This window comes from Lindgomyces ingoldianus, assembly GCF_010093535.1.
Source record: "Lindgomyces ingoldianus strain ATCC 200398 unplaced genomic scaffold BDR25scaffold_26, whole genome shotgun sequence".
Classification (NCBI taxonomy): Eukaryota; Fungi; Ascomycota; class Dothideomycetes; order Pleosporales; family Lindgomycetaceae; genus Lindgomyces; species Lindgomyces ingoldianus.
In genome coordinates, this window is record NW_022985187.1 from 240,952 (window position 1) to 259,410 (window position 18,459).

The 18,459-nt window shown below is 38.4% G+C and overlaps 3 protein-coding genes across 3 annotated transcripts; all 3 read left to right on the forward strand.

Annotated features, from left to right (window-relative positions):
- The first annotated feature begins 9,719 nt into the window (after positions 1-9,719).
- BDR25DRAFT_57167 (uncharacterized protein) lies at positions 9,720-11,557 on the forward strand. The gene is made up of 6 exons (XM_033698760.1): positions 9,720-9,970; positions 10,020-10,231; positions 10,284-10,420; positions 10,475-10,638; positions 10,697-11,397; positions 11,446-11,557. The coding sequence occupies exons 1-5, from the start codon at positions 9,830-9,832 to the stop codon at positions 11,204-11,206; spliced, it is 1,164 nt and encodes a 387-aa protein (XP_033544893.1). The 5' UTR covers positions 9,720-9,829; the 3' UTR covers positions 11,207-11,397; positions 11,446-11,557.
- A 302-nt stretch (positions 11,558-11,859) lies between these two features.
- Positions 11,860-13,255, forward strand: BDR25DRAFT_326849 (NADH:flavin oxidoreductase/NADH oxidase-like protein; the record flags this gene model as incomplete). Its single annotated transcript, XM_033692304.1, has 4 exons — positions 11,860-11,928; positions 11,981-12,083; positions 12,130-13,134; positions 13,188-13,255. The coding sequence occupies 4 exons, from the start codon at positions 11,860-11,862 to the stop codon at positions 13,253-13,255; spliced, it is 1,245 nt and encodes a 414-aa protein (XP_033544894.1).
- A 2,672-nt stretch (positions 13,256-15,927) lies between these two features.
- Positions 15,928-16,768, forward strand: BDR25DRAFT_290595 (glutathione-dependent formaldehyde-activating enzyme). Its single transcript, XM_033688526.1, has 2 exons — positions 15,928-16,194; positions 16,275-16,768. Exons 1-2 carry the CDS (start codon positions 15,982-15,984, stop codon positions 16,455-16,457), a joined length of 396 nt encoding a protein of 131 aa, XP_033544895.1. The 5' UTR covers positions 15,928-15,981; the 3' UTR covers positions 16,458-16,768.
- The last annotated feature ends 1,691 nt before the right edge of the window (positions 16,769-18,459 follow it).

Here is an 18,459-nt window from a genome sequence, read left to right on the forward strand (position 1 = left end):
TGTTAGTCTCTAGGTAAAAAGCTGTAGATAGATAGGGGATAATTTAGAGCTGTTTATAGAGTTTGTCCTAGAAAGCTAAGATAAACTGCGTACCTCTGTCTAATATAATTATGTTAGGCAGGCTATAGTAAACCTATATGTATTAGTAGAATAACTAGGCTATATTAGAGGCAGTTATAAAAAAACATAGTATTAAGTGTTAATACTTAGTTAAGTAATTAACAACTACTATAATATTTATGTACCCTTTAAATAAAGGTAGGTCTATAATAAAATTAATTAATATGTCTTTCTAAGCTTATTTAAGAATTAAGAGCAGTTTAAGTAGGCTATTATACTTTTCTTAAAAGGCTTTTACTTTATAGTAAGTATAGCAACATAATACAGATTAGCGTACAGTATAGAACATGTAAGGCTAGTAGTACTCTCTCTGTAGTAGGTTAAGAGTCTTTCCTTTGCCTAGGTGTCCTCTAATAGGTAAGTTATGTATAATTTAGAGTAGTTTAATTCTTAGTTTATTAGAATTAAAAATTATAAGTTAGTTATAGTAATACAGCTTACTATTTTAGTTTTTATAGTTAGCTAGTGTTACCTTTTTTAACTAACTAGCGCTATTTTAGAGCAGGTCTAAGGTTTTTTAAATAAATTTATTATTTAAATACTTATTAGTAATAATTTAATTAATTATCTAATCTATTTTATTTAAGTTAAGGTCTAAAAATAGCTTAAGTTAAAGTAAAGTTTAGTGTTAAGCTTTTTACACTTCTTCTTAAGCAAAGATGTCTTAGAATTGCCTTATAAAGGTATCTAGTTTCTTTTTATCTTAACTAGAACAATAAGTAATCTTAAAATTAAAATAAAATAAGTATTTAAACTAATAAGCTTATTAGTAGCTAAGTTATTTTATAGTTATAAAGTACTATAAGTTCTTATAGTTAGATAAGACCTATATTAAATGCGCTACACTTTCTAGTTTAGGTTGCTATTATTTAAAGCAGCGTACTATAGCAAGTAATTTTTTATTATAGATTTTATAATTACTTTCTATAGAACTTATTCTTTTTAAGAAGTATACAATAGGCCTAATAGTCCTGTCTAGCTTAGTCTAAAAGAGAACTCCTACTACTATGTAGTCTAAGGCATTAGCTTCTATAAGTATTAGTAGTTTAAAGTTAAAGTAGCAGAGTATTAAAGCTTTAGTAAAGGCTTTCTTTAGCTAGTTAAAAAACTATTAGTAATTTAAGTTAAAGTTAAATTAAACTTTTTTTTAGTAAGTGTAATTATAAAGCTTACTAGCTATAAAAAGTTGTTAATAAATTATTAGTAAAAGTTAGTAAATCTTATAAAAGCTTAAACATTCTTTACATTCTTTAAGTATTACTAATCTAGCACAGTTTAAACCTTAATAGGGTCTATTTAGATGCTATCTGTAGAGATTACATATCCTAAATATATAACCTTTAATTAGTAGAACTTACATTTGTCTATGTTAAGTTATAGACCTACTTCTTCTATAGCCTTTAGCACTAGGTGTACATGCTGTTTATACTCTAAAAGGCTATTGCTGTAAATTAGAATATTGTTAATATACATAGTGTAGAACACGTTTAGGTAGGGTTAGAGCAAGTTATTTACAAAATGTTAAAAAGTACTAGGCGTGTTAGCTAAGCTAAAGAGCATTACTAGGTACTTAAATAGTCTATATTAGGTCTAAAACACTATTAGCTACTTATTACCCTTTACTATCCTTAGCTTATTAAAGGTAGTAATAATATCTAACTTTATAAAATACTTTACTTTACTTAGTTAGCTTAGGGTTTCTTATAAAAAAAGAATTAAGTATTAGTTTTTAATAGTAATAGTGTTTAGTCCTTAGTAGTTAATATAAAATTAAAGCCTACTTTTAGGTTTCTTTATAAATAGTATAGGTAACACTACTAGTAAGAAGCTAGCTTAAATAAACCTTTTTTTTAGGTTCTTATTAAAGTATTTTTAAAGCACTTTTAATTTATTTAGTAACATCCTATATAGTAGCCTATAACTAGGTTGTTTACTAAGCTTAAAAGTTATTTAGTAATTATATAGACATTATATTAAAAGCTTATTAAACTTATCTTAGAAAAAGACATGTAATAAGTTATAGTAGTTTTAAAGGACTATTATTCTTAAGTTAGTGTGTTTTTAGGGAGCTAAAGCTTAGTCTATATTAGAAATTATAACTGCGTAGATTTTATAATCTAGTTATTAAGCTAGAGTTATAAACAAGGTAGGTTCTATATAGCAGATGTCTATCTACTATTTAAGTCCTAGTTTATGTTTAAATTAAGTAAGTAAAGGTTCTTTAAAGGCTTTCTTTTTTTTAAGTTTAAGTAGTTATTAAATTATTTTATATAGCCTATCTTAGTAAAAGGCCTAGCTTATTAGCCTTACTTAGGTAGTTCTTTTTTAGGTTATTAAAGAGTAGGTCTAGAAACCTTTTATATTAAGTGCTATTTAAGTATTATTTAAGTGTAAGTGTAAGCATATATCTTAGCATTAAAAAGAGTTAAAGTTTAGAACTTACTCTTAATAATTAAAAGCAACTTTATGCTAATATAGCTATAGTTGTTTTAAGATTAGGTTATAATGTTCTATGTTTATTACATAAAGCTTAATCTGCTTCTTATAGTGTTAGTAAGTAATTATAATAGTTGTAGTATAAAAGATAAAACCTTTTTTAAGTTGTTTTTTATTAAATCTAGTTAAGTAAATTATTTAGGTAAGTAGTGTTAATTAAAGATTTAGTTTACATACTAGTTCTTTGTTAATATAACTTATACTATTTACTTTTAAGTTAATAAGAGCCTATATTAGAGCTAATATAGTTCTTTATTATAAATATATAAAAATATTAACTTAGTACTTCTAGTTATTAGTAAGAAACTTAGCCTATAAGTTAGTAAAAATCTAGTGTTAAATTAGTCCTAGAGGGTAACTTAGCCCTAGGACAAGCCTTTTTGCAGGCTTCTACTGCTATAGCTGCAGCTATGTTAAGAGTAGCAAGAGAGATTAGAGCTTAAATACAAGTTAAAGCCTTTATAAAAATAAAATTAAAATAGTAAAAATCTTTAATAAATACTAGCAGCACTACTTACGTAGACTTAAAAAAAGAGAATAAAGCAGTTTTAAAAAATATAACTATACTTACTACACTTAAAGTATTAACTTTTTTTTTTATAATTTTTACACTTTCTAAAACTAACTAGAGCATAATTTAAATTAATTTTTATTATATTAGAGTTTTTATTTGCAACTGCGCTAGTTTAGAAGCGTATTAGGGCTTGTACAGAGAGGAACCTTATGTTATTATTATAGGTAGTAATTAGGTTTGCATACATATTAAGGTTGTTTAAGAGGGGTTCTTCTACTATAGCGCATTACAGTTTAGTTAAGAGAGAGTTATATAAGGCTATAATTAGACCTATTTTATTTAGGCCTATATTAGATGCAAGTTAGCAGAACTTAGTAAAGTGTAAAGTAAAGCTTTTTTTTTTTTATTATAAAGTGTTTAAGTAACTTAGGGCTGTTAACTTTTTATTTAAGTTTTTATAAGTTACTTATAAAAACACTATAAATTAATCTAGGTTAATAATATCTTTATTTATTAGTAAGTTAATTAAGGCTGTTATATTATAGTTAAGTTAAAAGTAGGCATATAGTAACTAAAAGTGTTTAGAGAGAAATTAGTCTATGTTTTCTTTAAGTTTATATTAAAGCTTATATAGGAAGAAAAGTAGGTCTTTCTATTTTTTATTAAATAGTAGGGGATTAGAGAGTTAGTTAGATTTTATTACTAAGTTAAAAAAGTTATAAGTTATAAGTAGCATTAAGTAGAAAAAAGTTAAGCTATCTCTAGACTTCTAAGTAAGCTTTAAGGCTAGTAAGTTCTTAGTTCTTACTACTATAACAAGAGTTAAGGTAGAAACAGACTACTTAATAACATAAAGCTGTTTTTTAAAGTCCTTTTAAAAAGCTTTAAAGCTTATAATATAGTAGCTTTTTTATAAAGTAAGTGCTTTTTAAAAAGCTTTTTAGCTTACTTTAATAGCTTAAAGTTATGCAAGTACTAAGCTTATTAGATTAGATTTAGAAGCTATTTTTAGCTAAGGTTTTAACATAACATAATGTTATAATTATGCATAAGTAAGGTTATAGAGCTTTATAGAGGTCTAGTTTAATTACTACATAAGGTATTATAGTAAGTACAAGATGTTGTGTAAGAAATAAAAAGGTTTAGAAAAAAATTAGTAATTAAATACTTAGCTTAAAAGTCTAAGCGCTTTAAGTATAAATTAAGCCTATTCTAGGTTTAGTTAGTGTTAAGGCAGTTTATGCTTAAGTTTATGTCTGTGTTGTGTTATGTTTGTGTCAGACGTGCACTAATAATACTCTAGTACGCGTCTGATACAGTTATGTCTGGGATCCGGGGAGGATACCGTGACATAGCATATTTCACAAGCAAGCAATCTTTATAATTAAACAATCTACTCTAATAAAATCTTAGCACCTTGTATTTTAATTAATAATACATCTACTAATTAACCTTTAATATACTAACAAGAAAGGTTAAATACTCTTAGCTCTTTAAGTAATTTAAAAAAATCTACATTTCAAGCATTTAAGCTACTATAGTAATTTATAAAGTATAAGGCTGCTAGTTCTTACAAAGGATAATACTGTAAAGATGAGATAGTAGATAGAACGGATAGCACTGAGAGCAAGGGTTCGGAGAAAGATAGGAGTGTAGTAAGAGAGACGAATCGCTGCCAAGCCTCGCTTGTCAGGATCAGTGCTGGCGGGAATCGGTCCGAATCGATTATCCGGAATCACGTGGCGCTATCCTGGATCTGGATCGGATCCATGAATCGATCCAGCGCTAAGGCTAAATAGGCAACTATTCTAAACAATTAGTCTTTTACTTAATTTTTTGTGCTATTGTACTCTTAATAAGTTGTACAACAAACATTTAATAAAAATTTAGCTTAGGACAATAGGATTCTATTTATAATAGGAGCAGTTAATAGCTTAAAATCTAAACAATAGAGGAAGAAATGTATATTAAGCCCTGCCTTATACAACACGTATTATAGAAAGTATCTTCTTTTTATCTTATTATACAAAAACATGGACATTGCAATTTAGAACGCTAAGGAGAATGATGAAAATAGCTAGGAGCAGCATGGCGCTGATGGCTGCAAAAGATGCATCTAGGTTTTTCCCGCTGCCTCTAACCCAAACGTACAAGCAGCTCTGGGAGTTGTAGCGCATACTGTAAGTTACTCCCCCTATTGTATAATAAGCTAACAATTTTAGATCTAGCAGAAACAGGTTCTCTCTGCACCCTGCAACAATGTTAAATACTACAGCAGCACCTTTTATGCCTTCTAATTAAATACCTACTGCCTGTTATACATTAATGCAGTGTTAATTTAGACTTATAGTACTATTAACATAAAACCTTGCTGTATGCCTTTTATCTTACATGTTATACAACAACTAACTTACATAGTAGAGTGTGCTAGCTATTCTTACTATAGTCTATTTTTAGAGTGTGTTTTACTCTTGTTTAAGTAGGCAGCTGCTTACGCTAATTGCAAATTTAAAGATTAAGCTGCCTGTTACAGTCACTACAATAGCTCTTGACCTAATCAGTATCGTCTGACACCTAACAATAGTATAGGTCCCCTAGCAACTTTGTCTTCTAGTGCAAACAACATTGTTACAGATTACCTGTACAAGATTAAGGAGCTAGAGAGTAATAATAAGAATAGGCGCTAGAATGTTATACAATAAATTACTTAGAATTAACAGTCTTTTTATAAGCAAAGAATAAGATAAGAAATAAAAATCTTTACTTTTTTAAATAGTCTACTTATTTTTAACTTAACTAGTAATTTAAAGATTTAATTACTTTAATAATATTAAGATTTAATAATGCTTAAGTTTAAAAGATTATATAACGTGCTCTAGAGAAAATACATTCTAGTTTATTACTTATAGGTAGTATAGAGTAGATCTTAAGTGTAAGATAAGTAAGAAAGGGCTACTAAGATTATTATACGTTATCCTACTACTATTTTAACACATCTTTAACCCCCTTTGTTGCTAGCTCTCTTATATACTCTGCCTACTTATCTAGATTCTCTACTAAAGCCTAATTACTAAAAATTTGCTTAGTTATAGCTTTAATTAAATAATCTTAGACTTTATAAATAATCTATGCTGTTGTATAACAAGTAGCCTGTTGTTTTCTTTGCTCTTACGCTTTACTTTAGGGAGGTGTTAATAATAAATCTTAATATTTAGATTAAAAATTAAGCTAGAATTGTTTTAGCTAAGCTTTCTATGCTTTTTAGTCTTTAGTAAAGAACCTTAAGGCAAGCATTACCTTATTAGCCTAGTTTGTATAATAATAAAGATGTAAAACTGTTGTAATTTAGTAGAGAGAATGCTTCTAAAGTAAGTCCTACTATTTTTGCTATGCTGTAAGTGCCTAGGTAGCTTATATAACATAATCTTTATTAAATTATGTATCTCCCTTCTTATGTTTTGCTAGGAAAGCCATTGTGTGAGTCTGTAAGATCTATAGAGAAGGAAGAGCCTATCTAAGGCATTTTGCATCTCCTTTATTTTAAAGGATTACATCCTTAAAAATCTATAAAAATGTTTTTATTATACAAAGCATTTTCTAATCCTTTGTCTCTAAAGTATTGTGTTTAAAATTAGGTTAGTTTTTAACATAGAAATCTATGTGCATTTTAAGCTTAATTACTGTATTAATTATATAATACTAGCTATTCTATCTTATACAATTGTCTAAAGGTATTATCTGTCTAGCTTGCAAGATAAACTTATTTGTACAAAGCCCTAAACTATAAATATAGACCACAATGTTATAAAGTTTGCTAAAGGGACTAATAGCTCTAATTATATCTTGTTATACAGAATTAGAGGGCAATCTATTTGCCTTTTTAAGGTCTACAGCTTTAAGATCTTTAAGATAACTTTTATATAAACTTAAAAACAAAAATGCTTACATAATAAGATTAATAATATAACTAAGATAGTAAACTCTTTTATTCTTAAGATCCTAATGCAGATTAAGTTTGTTAGAATACCACTTGCTAATTATATAATAGAGAGTGTTATTAGTGCTAGCATTATCTCTAACAACTGCTTCTAGATTTCTAGTAATCTTATACTCCTTAAGTACTGTACAAAGTACAGAGAACTGTTCTTTACTAGAATAGCCTAAGACTAGTTGTAAAGCAAGAAGGTGTTTAGTAACAGTATTATCTAAGCTTTATACAAAGTGTTTAGTAATTGTAATAAATAGGATTTAGTTTAGAGAGGTCTAGAGATTAAGCGCAACATTAATCTTTAAGGTTGCTGTCTAAATCTTGCGCTAAAGAATAAGCTTCTCTTCATACTAATAGCTTTAGATTGCTGTACAAATAGTAGAGTGTAAAACTAAAATAGCCTCTCTAGCAACAAGATTTAATGCTTGTATAAAAGCCTAAAAGAACAATAATTTAACAACTAAGAAAGTAAAACGCTGTTAAACAATTAGTTATATAAGAGCCTTTTAAATAATATTTTTGTCTAGATAGGCTCTAAACACAGCATTCTATATATCTCCTCTTGTGCAAGGTTCTGCGCAGTCCTATAGCTCTTAGAGTTTAATAGCACCTGCTTGTTGTACAAGAGAAAGAGTACCCTTTGCTAAAACTTAGTAGTTAGATTTTAAGTGCCTTTAAAAGTTTATAACAACCTCTAAAGCGTAGTCGCAATTATAGAAATTGCAGTATTAAAGAAGCTAGCTGTTTTGTTTAGTAGGTTTATTAGACATTAGTAGTTGTACAAAGTTTCTAATGTCACCGCCCTTATTTTTGGGCACTAGAGTTAAGCTTAATTTATAGGATTCTATTGTACAAGACTTTTAAAGTTGTTTTGTTAATAGGGAAGCAAATTTTCAGCCAAGACTATGAATTAATTCGAGGATCCAATCCAGATTCAGGATAGCGTGGATTCGGATCGATCCACGAATCGGATCGATCTATCGCCAGCACTGGTCAGGATTCATGCTTATATACGAAGCACAGGTCATGTGACCTCCAAACAGGTCAGGGGAGGCCATACTAGCCCGTTCTGGAACATCCGGCCTTACATAAGCTAAGTATTCTCACATAGTATAATATATATATAGATAATTCTAGGGCTAGCACTAGTACTAGCGGTTGCCTCTAGTCTAACCTAAACCTCTATAAGCAAGATAAGGCCACGTGGCTGACTGTACCTACCTTGTTACAAGTTACGCTGAGAGATTTTATCTAGCTTAGTAACGTTAATAGTTTACCTTACTTTAAAATAAGTCTACACACTGACTAGGCATGCTAAAATAATATTATATAATAAAAATACTATTTAAACATGTATTAAAGCTATAGAAGCGTTCTACAGGTTAATTTAATACTATATAGGGTGTGTGGAGGTGCGAGAAAATTTTCTTGGTTGAGTTTTGTCACGTTACCCTTTGATCGTCTGCCGTATGGAACGGCCCTTGCTGTACTTAGGGGGGATGAGTACTCCTCTGTCCTGGCGATCCCAACACGATCAACTCAACGATGATGTTCGTGTCTAAGTTCGATGCACATTCCAGAGCGAAAGGATCACCCGGATTAGGAAGCAGATGCATGAATTTCTGCTAGCATGCATGTCAAATGTTCCTCTCTGAAACGAATCCCTGGAGGATGATCGTGAAGGGGTCGACGATTCACAGTCGCGTCGGACGAATCGCTGAAGATAGCCTCCGATGGGACCAGTAGTCATGATACACAGGAAGCCTCAAGTGGTCTCAATCCAAAGGGCGGTCCGAAGGGGGTAATCCCGGCGTCGGCTAGCGATGAGGGACTGTTTGCATTTCACAAGCCATCAAGTCGTCGCTGGCTTCTAGACGAGAACTTCGAGTGGATGGATGACAACGGCCCGAAACGCGCATATACGCGAGTAATTGTTCCTGGCGACATAGGAACCAAAGGGTGCGGATTGGTCATTCGCACAGCTTCAAGGATATTGAGGCGTTCGGTTGGCTCTACGATCATTCCACTTTTTCGAATGTAACAGTTTACTAGGGACATCTGAGTGTCATCCCATGTTCCTGGAATGTGGCCGCGGGTGAGCCCACGTGGATTTATCGATTATCTCAACAGAACCCCTGCACCGAGGACGAACCTTCCACAAAGCGGATAGCTCGGTCGGGGGGCTCAGTTTTACCTCAACGCCATACGACGCCTTCGATCTTTAAGCTCCACCGATGGCACGCAAGTTCTCGAACAAGCCGGTTGACACCTGCAGAATTCGGGGGACGCTTTGCAATGCAGCGGCCAACCTATCCCACATTACCGCTAGACCCTGCCCTCGTGGACCAATTGCGCTCTCTGTCAAGGTCACGGAAACTTCGAAGGCGGGAACTCGATGGCAAATTTGAAAAGTGGGAGATAACCACCCTACTTTATCAGTTTGAGTCTCCCGTCGGCCGAAACCCCTTGGCAGGCAATGTTGCGGCCTGAGCCTAACCCATTGTCATACATATCACTCGCCCACCTTTACACAGCTACTCGCTCCGACTACATTCTTGCTTGAGTGGACTTGGTCACGATATCCTCCACTGTGCAGCCTCCCTTACAGCACAATTATTCCATTATAATGATGCCCCAGTTCTTTTAGTCTCATCACTTCGCTTTTCCACCCTGTCGCGCGTCAAGCACCTCTTCCCTACTCTATCGTTACCATGTCGATCCTTGAGCCCGAATCTGGAATCTGGTACGCCCTTTGCTGGCTTGTTGTATTGACGCGACTTGCCTCAAGACGACTGCATTTGGGGTCATGGAAATCTCTCCAACTTGACGACTATTTGATCGTCCTGGCAATGGTACCACTCTATGGTTTCTGTCCAAGTAAATCGCTAATCGGTGCCCAAGGCCACGGATACGATTTTGATGGCCATCATGCATATCATTATTCACACAAGTAGTAACCTCATCGCCCCTGGGGAAGATGTCTCGCATTTTTCCTCTCAGGATATCAGCGAAAGAATATACGGCTCTAAGCTCGTACTAGTATCGGAACAGATGCAGATTCTTACCGTCTGGCTGGTTAAGACATGCTTGTTGATCATGTATAATCGCATGACGTATGCTTGCAATTTCACGACCCATTCAGACTTAACTGACAGAGATTCCTAGAGTACTACTGCCACAACACAAGTTAGTCAAGGCTGTGGCGGTTTATGTTGCCCTTGGATTTGTGGTGATGGAGATACTTTATTTCGGAGTTTGGTGCCGCCCATTCTCACAATACTTCGCTGTACCACCACGAAGCTGTATGAAACCTTTCCATACCCAGGTATGTCTAACTGCTAACTTCTATAATCTAGCCCAATGCTCCGCTGCTACCAATCATCTGATAACAAACGCCGTGTTCAACATTTCCTCAGATCTTATGATCATCGCTATCCCAATGCCACTACTGTTTAAAGTTAAGCTCCCGAAGAAGAACAAGACTATACTATTCGGCGTGTTTCTTATCGGGACGTTTACGGTATGATCTAGCCTTAGCGATGTCTCCTCACACCTTGCTATTTACTAATGCCTCTCAGATCATTGCAGCCGTATTGAATAAATATTACTCTTTCACGCATCCATTCGGCACGCAATGGACAATCTGGTATCTCCGCGAATCCTACACCGCCATCCTTTGCGCCAATCTTCCTTTAACTTGGCCTGTCCTCCAACGTATCTTCAATCTCAATAACTGGAGCCACAACTCCTATGGTACTGGCCAATATGGAACTCACTCAAGGCCTCATGGTACAATATCTGCCTTCAAAAGCAACGCACCAAAGACGAGACTTCAATCCGAATCGAATAGTAAGAGCGGTAGTATGCGGAGAGGCGAAAGCCAAGAGCGAATCAACTACACCGGAGAGCCTCTCAAGATATATCAAAATATGGAGGTGACCATACATTCAACTAGCGCGAAGGAAATACCTGGCTTGGAATTAGGTGACTTGGGATCACACAACAGCCGGATAAGCATTGACACAAAACATAGCGGGAGTAGTGGCTCGGAAAAGGCACGAGTCACCACCACCTGCCACGCTGTCTAAGGAGTCACAAATGCACTCAGACCACTTCCTCGTAAGCCTTGCCTAAGTCGTAATGTATGATCACGTGATGATGATAAGATACCCTTCCAAAGTTCAATATGAATTCTTACTAAGCGTAAGAACATCCCTAATGTAGTCTCTTATGTGATTGTAAATCCTCAATTGATCACACGTTCTCCCAAGTTAGGAAGGTATCCCAGTGTGCAAGATTTATTACGGCGAACTGACTGTGTGGTCAGTGCCCCGGTTCCTTCAACTCAGTGCCAAGTCTTCAATCCGCTTTTCGTCCGCCTCAACACCTCAAGTGTTTCGCTATCGCTCTTCATTACAAAGCTTACTCGAAAAAAAACCCGTCCACTTGTCGATATGACGCTTCGGTTGGTGGCCTGTTCAACGAGTTGCGGAACTCCACCCAAAAAATGAGTCTGGCCGACAGCTCTCCAATCAGAGATGGCTTCGCGTCGCACGCACACCTGCAACGGAGACGCGGGACTAACGCGGGATCATGCTCACGCCAGGAACGAGATTGATAATATCTCTGGGTATCATATATATAGCGAATCCTCTTTGCTGTTTCCTTGTTTGAACACATTTCTTCGGTTTCACCCGTCTTAAGCAGCCTTTCCCCAACTCCTCTATCATAATATGCAACCATGTCTTCAACATTAGGCGCTGCTATTGAACTACCATGCGGGCTTACCCTTCCAAACCGCCTCGTAAAGGTATAATTTAACACTTAATACTCCCCAAGTGGCCTGAGGCTGACCCATGTAGGCGGCGATGGCCGAGGCTATGGCCGATGATTCTAACCCAGGCGATAAGTTTATCGCAGCATACACCAGTTGGGGATCCGGTGAATGGGGCGCAATTCTGACTGGCATGTCTCGTCTTCCAGTCCTCAGATCTCCACTAATATTCTGAAGGTAACGTGGAAGTTTCTTCTATCTACAGGGGATCCAACAATTCAGTCGCGGTGATGCCATCTATATCTCCCACTACGCGAGACGCCTGGACTCGATGGGCACTAGCCTCACAACGTAATGGAACGCCTGCCATCGTCCAGATAGTTCATCCAGGTCGGCAGAGCCCTGCAAAAGCCGGAAATCGTGGTTTCTTCGATAAGTCGATAGCTCCCTCCGCGATACCTCTCAAGCTTGGCGACGGAATTCTGGATCGCGTATTATCACGCACCATCTTCGGCACCCCAAGGGAGATGACACTGAAAGAGATTGCGGAGGTGGTTGACCAGTTCACGGTGACTGCAAAACTGGCGTATGAGAGTGGTTTCAAGGGCATCCAAATACATGGCGCACATGGATACCTAATCTCGCAATTTCTCTCCTCTAAGATGAACGTCCGAACAGATGCCTACGGGGGCACAGCTGCTAAGCGTGCGCAAATCCTCATCGATATCATCCGAGCAATCAGGAAAGAAGTTCCTCCTTCATTCTGTGTGAGCATCAAGCTCAATTCCGCTGACGTCGCTGGCTCCGAGAACCTCGAAGAAAGTCTTGAGCAAATCGGACTCATTTCACGGGAGCAAGTCGACTTCCTTGAAATCAGCGGTGGTTCTTATGAAAACCCGCGGATGGCACAAGGCGACAATCTCCCATCAATAAGGTCCGTCCAACGAGAGGCTTTCTTCCTCGACTATGCTCGAGCGGTGAGGGAAAGATATCCAAATATCATCTTGATGGTCACAGGCGGGTTCAGAAGTCGGATAGGTATGGTTGCTGCTCTAGAGAGCAATTCTTGCGACTTAATTGGGCTCGCGAGACCAGCAGCTGTTTTGCCGAGCTTTCCAAAGGATATGCTTTTGAATGAGGGTGTGAAAGATGAGGATGCCGCAATTGACCTGACCCCCGTTAAAGGGAATTGGTTGATAAGGATGTTGCCAATCAAGATACTTGGAACTGGTGTGGATACAAGTAAGTTGACTTTATATGTTACATTTCTTTTCCACCATACTAACAAGTGCAAGTGTATTACGTCAAACAGATACACAAGATGGGTGTTGGTCAGAAACCTCAGCCACCTCCAAAAGTTTAGAATAGGTAGTTTGCTAAATTAACTTGGGGTAGAGTGTCCAACCGGCTCACTGTGTCCTCCGTCAGTTCAAGTAGTTCTTTAGATATCATGCCACAGCATTGCTGTTACTCCATGCCCATTCACTTCAACTTATGTGTCACTAATAGCCGGGAGGAAGTGGCACAAGGAAATCCACGACGGCTTTAGTGTTCTGAGTGGAAGGAGACACGTTAAAGCATATAGCTCGTGGAGCCTTCTACTCAAGGTCTCGCAGCGAGTTAGTGCATTTTCAACATGCTACACTTGTGGAGAATTATGAATGTTAGAATGGATGCTGAAATGGAACATGTGCAGGTATGACTCACGCGGCCTCCCTACCCCCGCTCTCAGGATGATCCACTGCATGTTCAATATGTTACATATGCCAATTGCGGAACGTTCATTCAACGTAGTGTCAGGTTGACTATCCATCGTCCGGCATATATTTAGCGCCTCGCTAATCGCCGTTCACGCACCATTGGAGCAAGCAATTCTTCCCACCTCTTTTGTTGAGCACAGCATGCTACACTGCCGCAGAAGGAGAGATTTTGCGCTTGGCGGAGGGACATCAATTTTTTTTCATCCCACAACTGCAACATCGCTCTTGAGTCATGTCCAGGTCAGATTACAGCTCTACTTCACGAATATATGTCACCCGCATCGAACCGGCAATGCGATGAAATATCTCCAGACCGTTACAAATGTGTCGCAGACGCCGACCCCTTTCCCGCATTCTTTGACGATGTAATCGTCAGTTTGACCGATATCGAGCTCACAACACCAGCCATACGTAGCAATCAGCCTCTAATCTAACGCCATACCTCTATAACTGGCGGTGGTACCTAAAGCCATAGCTGGGACAGGGAAACAGACAAGAACGCCGCAGCGTCGTTTAGTAGAAGAACTCACTTGGCGTCCCTAACTGTTATGGTGGCTCAGTTCATACTGAATTTTTGCTTGGCTATCGGTCACCATCAATACTATAGTATGCTCAGTGGCCGAGAACTGGGGCCGCCTGAGAGACAGCAGTGGCCACTCTAGTGAGGCATAAAATTTACGTACAAATAGAAAGGCTTCACTCTGTTGCTCAAGACCTTGTTATCCTATAATGTTAGCTACCGCAGCATGAAGTGGAACTTGACGTTGATGTCCGCGTCCAGGTAAATTAGTATCATGGGAGCCATGGGAGGATGGAATCTGTCGTTTTCCTTGAGAGTGAGGGAGTTCTACGCCCACGTGTTGTTTGCGGTTTTTCTACTTTTTAAAAGATTTTTTGTTTCTGATTTCGATTTTACAATCGGATACTGAGTTCATCACCTGCGAGACTTAGAATACTTCTCCCGCGTTTAACGTCACGGCTAACAACAAGGCGTAAACCTTGTTACACTCACTCGCAGTCTTGACCAGAGTCCCATTATACGCAACAGGAAGCTCGCGGAATGTATCGTTACGTGAGAACATATAAGCATTCTCGTTGGATGTTTCTCTTTGGTCTTTTTAATAACTCTGCTGTCTAGCACGCATTTTATTGATGCTTTCAAGCCCCTTCTTGCTGCTTCCACTGTATGTTAGCAAATATAAGCTGTTAAATGTTGCAAGCATACCTTCCATCACGGTCTACGCCTACTATGACGCAAACCTTCTTCTCTTGTATGGTATAGCCAATCTCTTGAGTATCTTTTTGGTATACCATGGAGGCTATTCTTTCTACTTGAACGGCGTGAGTCACGACGCAAGAGCCTTGATCATCAGATTTGCGATGCATAGTCTTGAAGTTTGCCTTTTAGTCTTCCCCTTTCGGTAGTGTACCTAATATCCCTAGGTTAAGGAAGCCTTACGAGCACTCCATGTCAGCACCACGCAACCCTTGAATAAACATGCGGAAAATTCAAGCTGAGATTCCATTCTGGTCAGGGAATTATTTTAGTGCCTTCTGATGCACTCTCTTAACTGCCTCTGTGATTACTGTAGTAGGTGCTAGAGTTTCTATCACTCAATGCTAGTCTTCGCGTATGCGTTGACTTACAATGTACTGCATCAAATCTCCATAAAAATCTGTAAGCTGAAGGGCTCTACAATGGGCTACCTAATTAACTTTAGTTACTGTCGCTACCATACTATGTTAATAGCTACTATTGCTCCGACTCTATGCTTAAAGCTGAGGGGGCGTGTAAGCTAAAGGGCTCTACAATAGGCTGCCGAATTAACCTTAGGCTTTGCGTCTATTAATACTATATAAATCATATAGCTCCTCAGACCCTCAGTCCACAATACAGGACTCCTCTCATAACTTGTGCACCTGCAAGGCTACACAACCAGGTCAGCATGAGAAGAACAAGCTCACGCCAACTGCCCCTTCTTTTCCGTATCTTATCTATCAACAATGACTCACATTCTCTCATTGAGTTCGTATTTCGGGTCCAGAGGCAATGTTGGCGAAGAAAAGCGCCACTCAGCTGACGTCGCGTTGTCGTTTACGCGCTGCTTCGCGAGAGCGCGAGATATCATTCGCCGGAGGCAGCGCTTTGGCCTGCATGTGGCGGTCGAAAGCGAATTGAACGGAAACGTGCTTGATCTGAGCACCAGACGTGCTTTCAGGTGCGGGGTATTTAAACTCTGGATCTCTCTTCTTCCATCATAGCATTCAGATCCATCCCTCTTTTCCTCCATTCATCTTCCAAGATCTCAATTCCCTAGTTATATCAAAAATGTCTACCGAAGATCCCAAACCCAGCCAAACATATCCTGGCTCCTGCCACTGCGGTCGTGTCACCTTTAAAGTCAAATCTCCTCCTCTCTCCGACCCCGCTGCTGGCGTCGCGAGCTGCAATTGCAGCATTTGTTCTCGACATGGATATATCTTTATCTATGTCCCTCACGCCGATCTCACATTTGATAAGGGATCTTTTGGCGAGCTGACTGTAAGTTCTGCACGATTTCAGCCCCAGAATCCTCGCCTTCAGGTTCTAGGTTCAATGGAATGTGCTGATAAGCGAGATAGCAATATACGTTCGGCTCTCATCGTATGGGGCATTACTTCTGCCCGACCTGTGGCACATCGTGTTTTGCGAAGAGCCTGGATCCTACCTTTTATGGGGAACATACAGCTGTTAACGTGCGTGCGCTTCATGATGTCGATCTGAAGAGTTTGACTATGAAGGAGCATGATGGGAAGAGTATATGAGGAGGGTGTAGGGGTAGGGGACGAAGGCTTTGTAGGAGCTGAAAAACTATATTGTGACGATGGACCTCGAGGAGATGCTGACACGAGGAACGCGATGTTGGGAGTCATCCATCTAGATGTCTGCCCTCAATCCTGCTTTTTCCTCCATTTCCTCTATTCCTCACAATGTAATCAATTCTTCCCCTCTTCGTTCCACAAGAAAAAAGATGCAGGAGTACTTTAGGATGGATATTGGTACCCTCTTGATATTCTTCCTAAGTCTCCTAGCGATCAACCATAGGACGAAAACAGCTGTAGATAGCCCTGTTCACCTGTTCAGACCTTCGATATGGAAGGACTCTTACACTTTTTGCTTCGACCCCATTCGTACATCTTCCAATCTAGTGGTGGTGTTGAAGTGTCAGGCTCAACCACTTCAAGAGATCCCCTTTGGTCCTTGCGCACGGGCCATATCAGTTTCGCTTCATACTCTCTACACGAATCGCTTTGGACGGGCTATGCAGAGTATCGATACCAAAAATTGCTACACATTGGATGTGAAGCTACTACATAAGTCAACAAAATGAGAGGGGTTATGAGATGCCTCACAGAGCTGCGCGTCAGCGAATCTCTTCGAACCTCTTCCAACAGTCTAGGAGAGCAATGCTGAGCTTTGAATGAGATATGTAGTAGTCCGTCAAGCTTTCTTATACTTTTCTCTAGCGGAGTGTAGTGTATAGGGGTAACTCCATCTTCCTTCCCTTATTCATGGTTTCTTCCATCTTTCTAGCCTCGTGAAGACTTTCCCAACACCCAGCACCAGCCTTCGATCTCTATTAACGAATCTTAGAGTATCTATCTCAGCTTAACCCTCCATTGGATTCTCCACCTGCAAAGTCCTCCGAAACGGCGGTCTCACATTCAGAAACAACACAACTAAGGAACCTGTAAGCCGCAGCCCATTCAAAATCTGCGGGAGGTGACCATAGAAGCGTCCCGTCATCCGGAAGAAAACAAAAGGCGATTTTTCGCCTGCGAGATTCAAAAAGGTGCGGATGGCGATGTTATGCCCAACGCTATAGTCTCGATAAAATCTAAAGAACACGCAATTATCGTTTCCATCAAACCCCTTAGCAGCAACATGTTCACCTTACGTCGTGTCCATGTTTGTCGGTATGATGTGCGAATAAAGTTTCCAAGAGAAGAAAGTATTCCAGGTGAAGAAACATATCGAAGAGACCCATCCTCAGGCTCTAGGATATTTTTGGTGGGCATTATCACGTAACTAATATGATTAAGCGAATTCAGACCATCCGAGAGGTAGGAGATAGAGAATGCATCAGTACCACCAATTCCCATTTTGAAAGTGTGAAAGGAATACAAGCATACAAATTTTAAGTGCCTCATCCCTGACATATTCATCGCCGCGGCCTTCACATTCTCCCGTAGGCTCGATTATTCATCATGTCTTCGTCCATTGCTTCCTCTCCTCCCCTATATAAATCCTCAGGTCTCCGCCCGAAAGAACTTCTCAACCACACACCTCTTCACGCCGCAAGTCCTCGAAAATTCTAAAGATGGAGTATAAAATGTGGGCTAGTAAAGCCAGTCAGTCCCAGAGAATAACTCCGTACTCCCCAGCCGCCGCCTCTACCAGAATAAATTTCCCTTAACTACTTGCCCGGTCTCGACTTACCACTTTCTCAGAAATTAATAGTACCCTCCCATGACTAGAGACTAAAACCCAGATACTCAAATCCCCATGTCTGGATCTGTTTCGGCAAAATAAACTGAGATCATCCTACTATGCCTAGATCTAGATCTTACAAAAAAAAAGCAACTATCAATTGTTAGGGCCTTTGAGAGGACGGTTTCAAGGTGTGAATATCTGCAGCGATGAAAGAAACGTCTTCCCTTCACTATAGCTAGATCTAGAGATTCTGAAATAAAATTCATGGCAATGTCCTAGAGCGGATGGGCTCAAAAGAATCGCAGTGGAAGCATCAAAACTTAGATAGATTTG

What these genes read in the sequence shown, in the direction of transcription:
- BDR25DRAFT_57167 (XM_033698760.1), top strand. Translation starts at nt 9,830, where the DNA reads ATGTCGATCCTTGAGCCCGAATCTGGAATCTGGTACGCCCTTTGCTGG. An exon ending in ATTTGATCGTCCTGGCAATG is followed by an intron (nt 9,971 to 10,019) that starts GTACCACTCTAT and finishes TCGGTGCCCAAG; the next exon opens with GCCACGGATACGATTTTGAT. An exon ending in CGCTGTACCACCACGAAGCT is followed by an intron (nt 10,421 to 10,474) that starts GTATGAAACCTT and finishes TCTATAATCTAG; the next exon opens with CCCAATGCTCCGCTGCTACC.
- BDR25DRAFT_290595 (XM_033688526.1), top strand. Translation starts at nt 15,982, where the DNA reads ATGTCTACCGAAGATCCCAAACCCAGCCAAACATATCCTGGCTCCTGC. An exon ending in GATCTTTTGGCGAGCTGACT is followed by an intron (nt 16,195 to 16,274) that starts GTAAGTTCTGCA and finishes TAAGCGAGATAG; the next exon opens with CAATATACGTTCGGCTCTCA.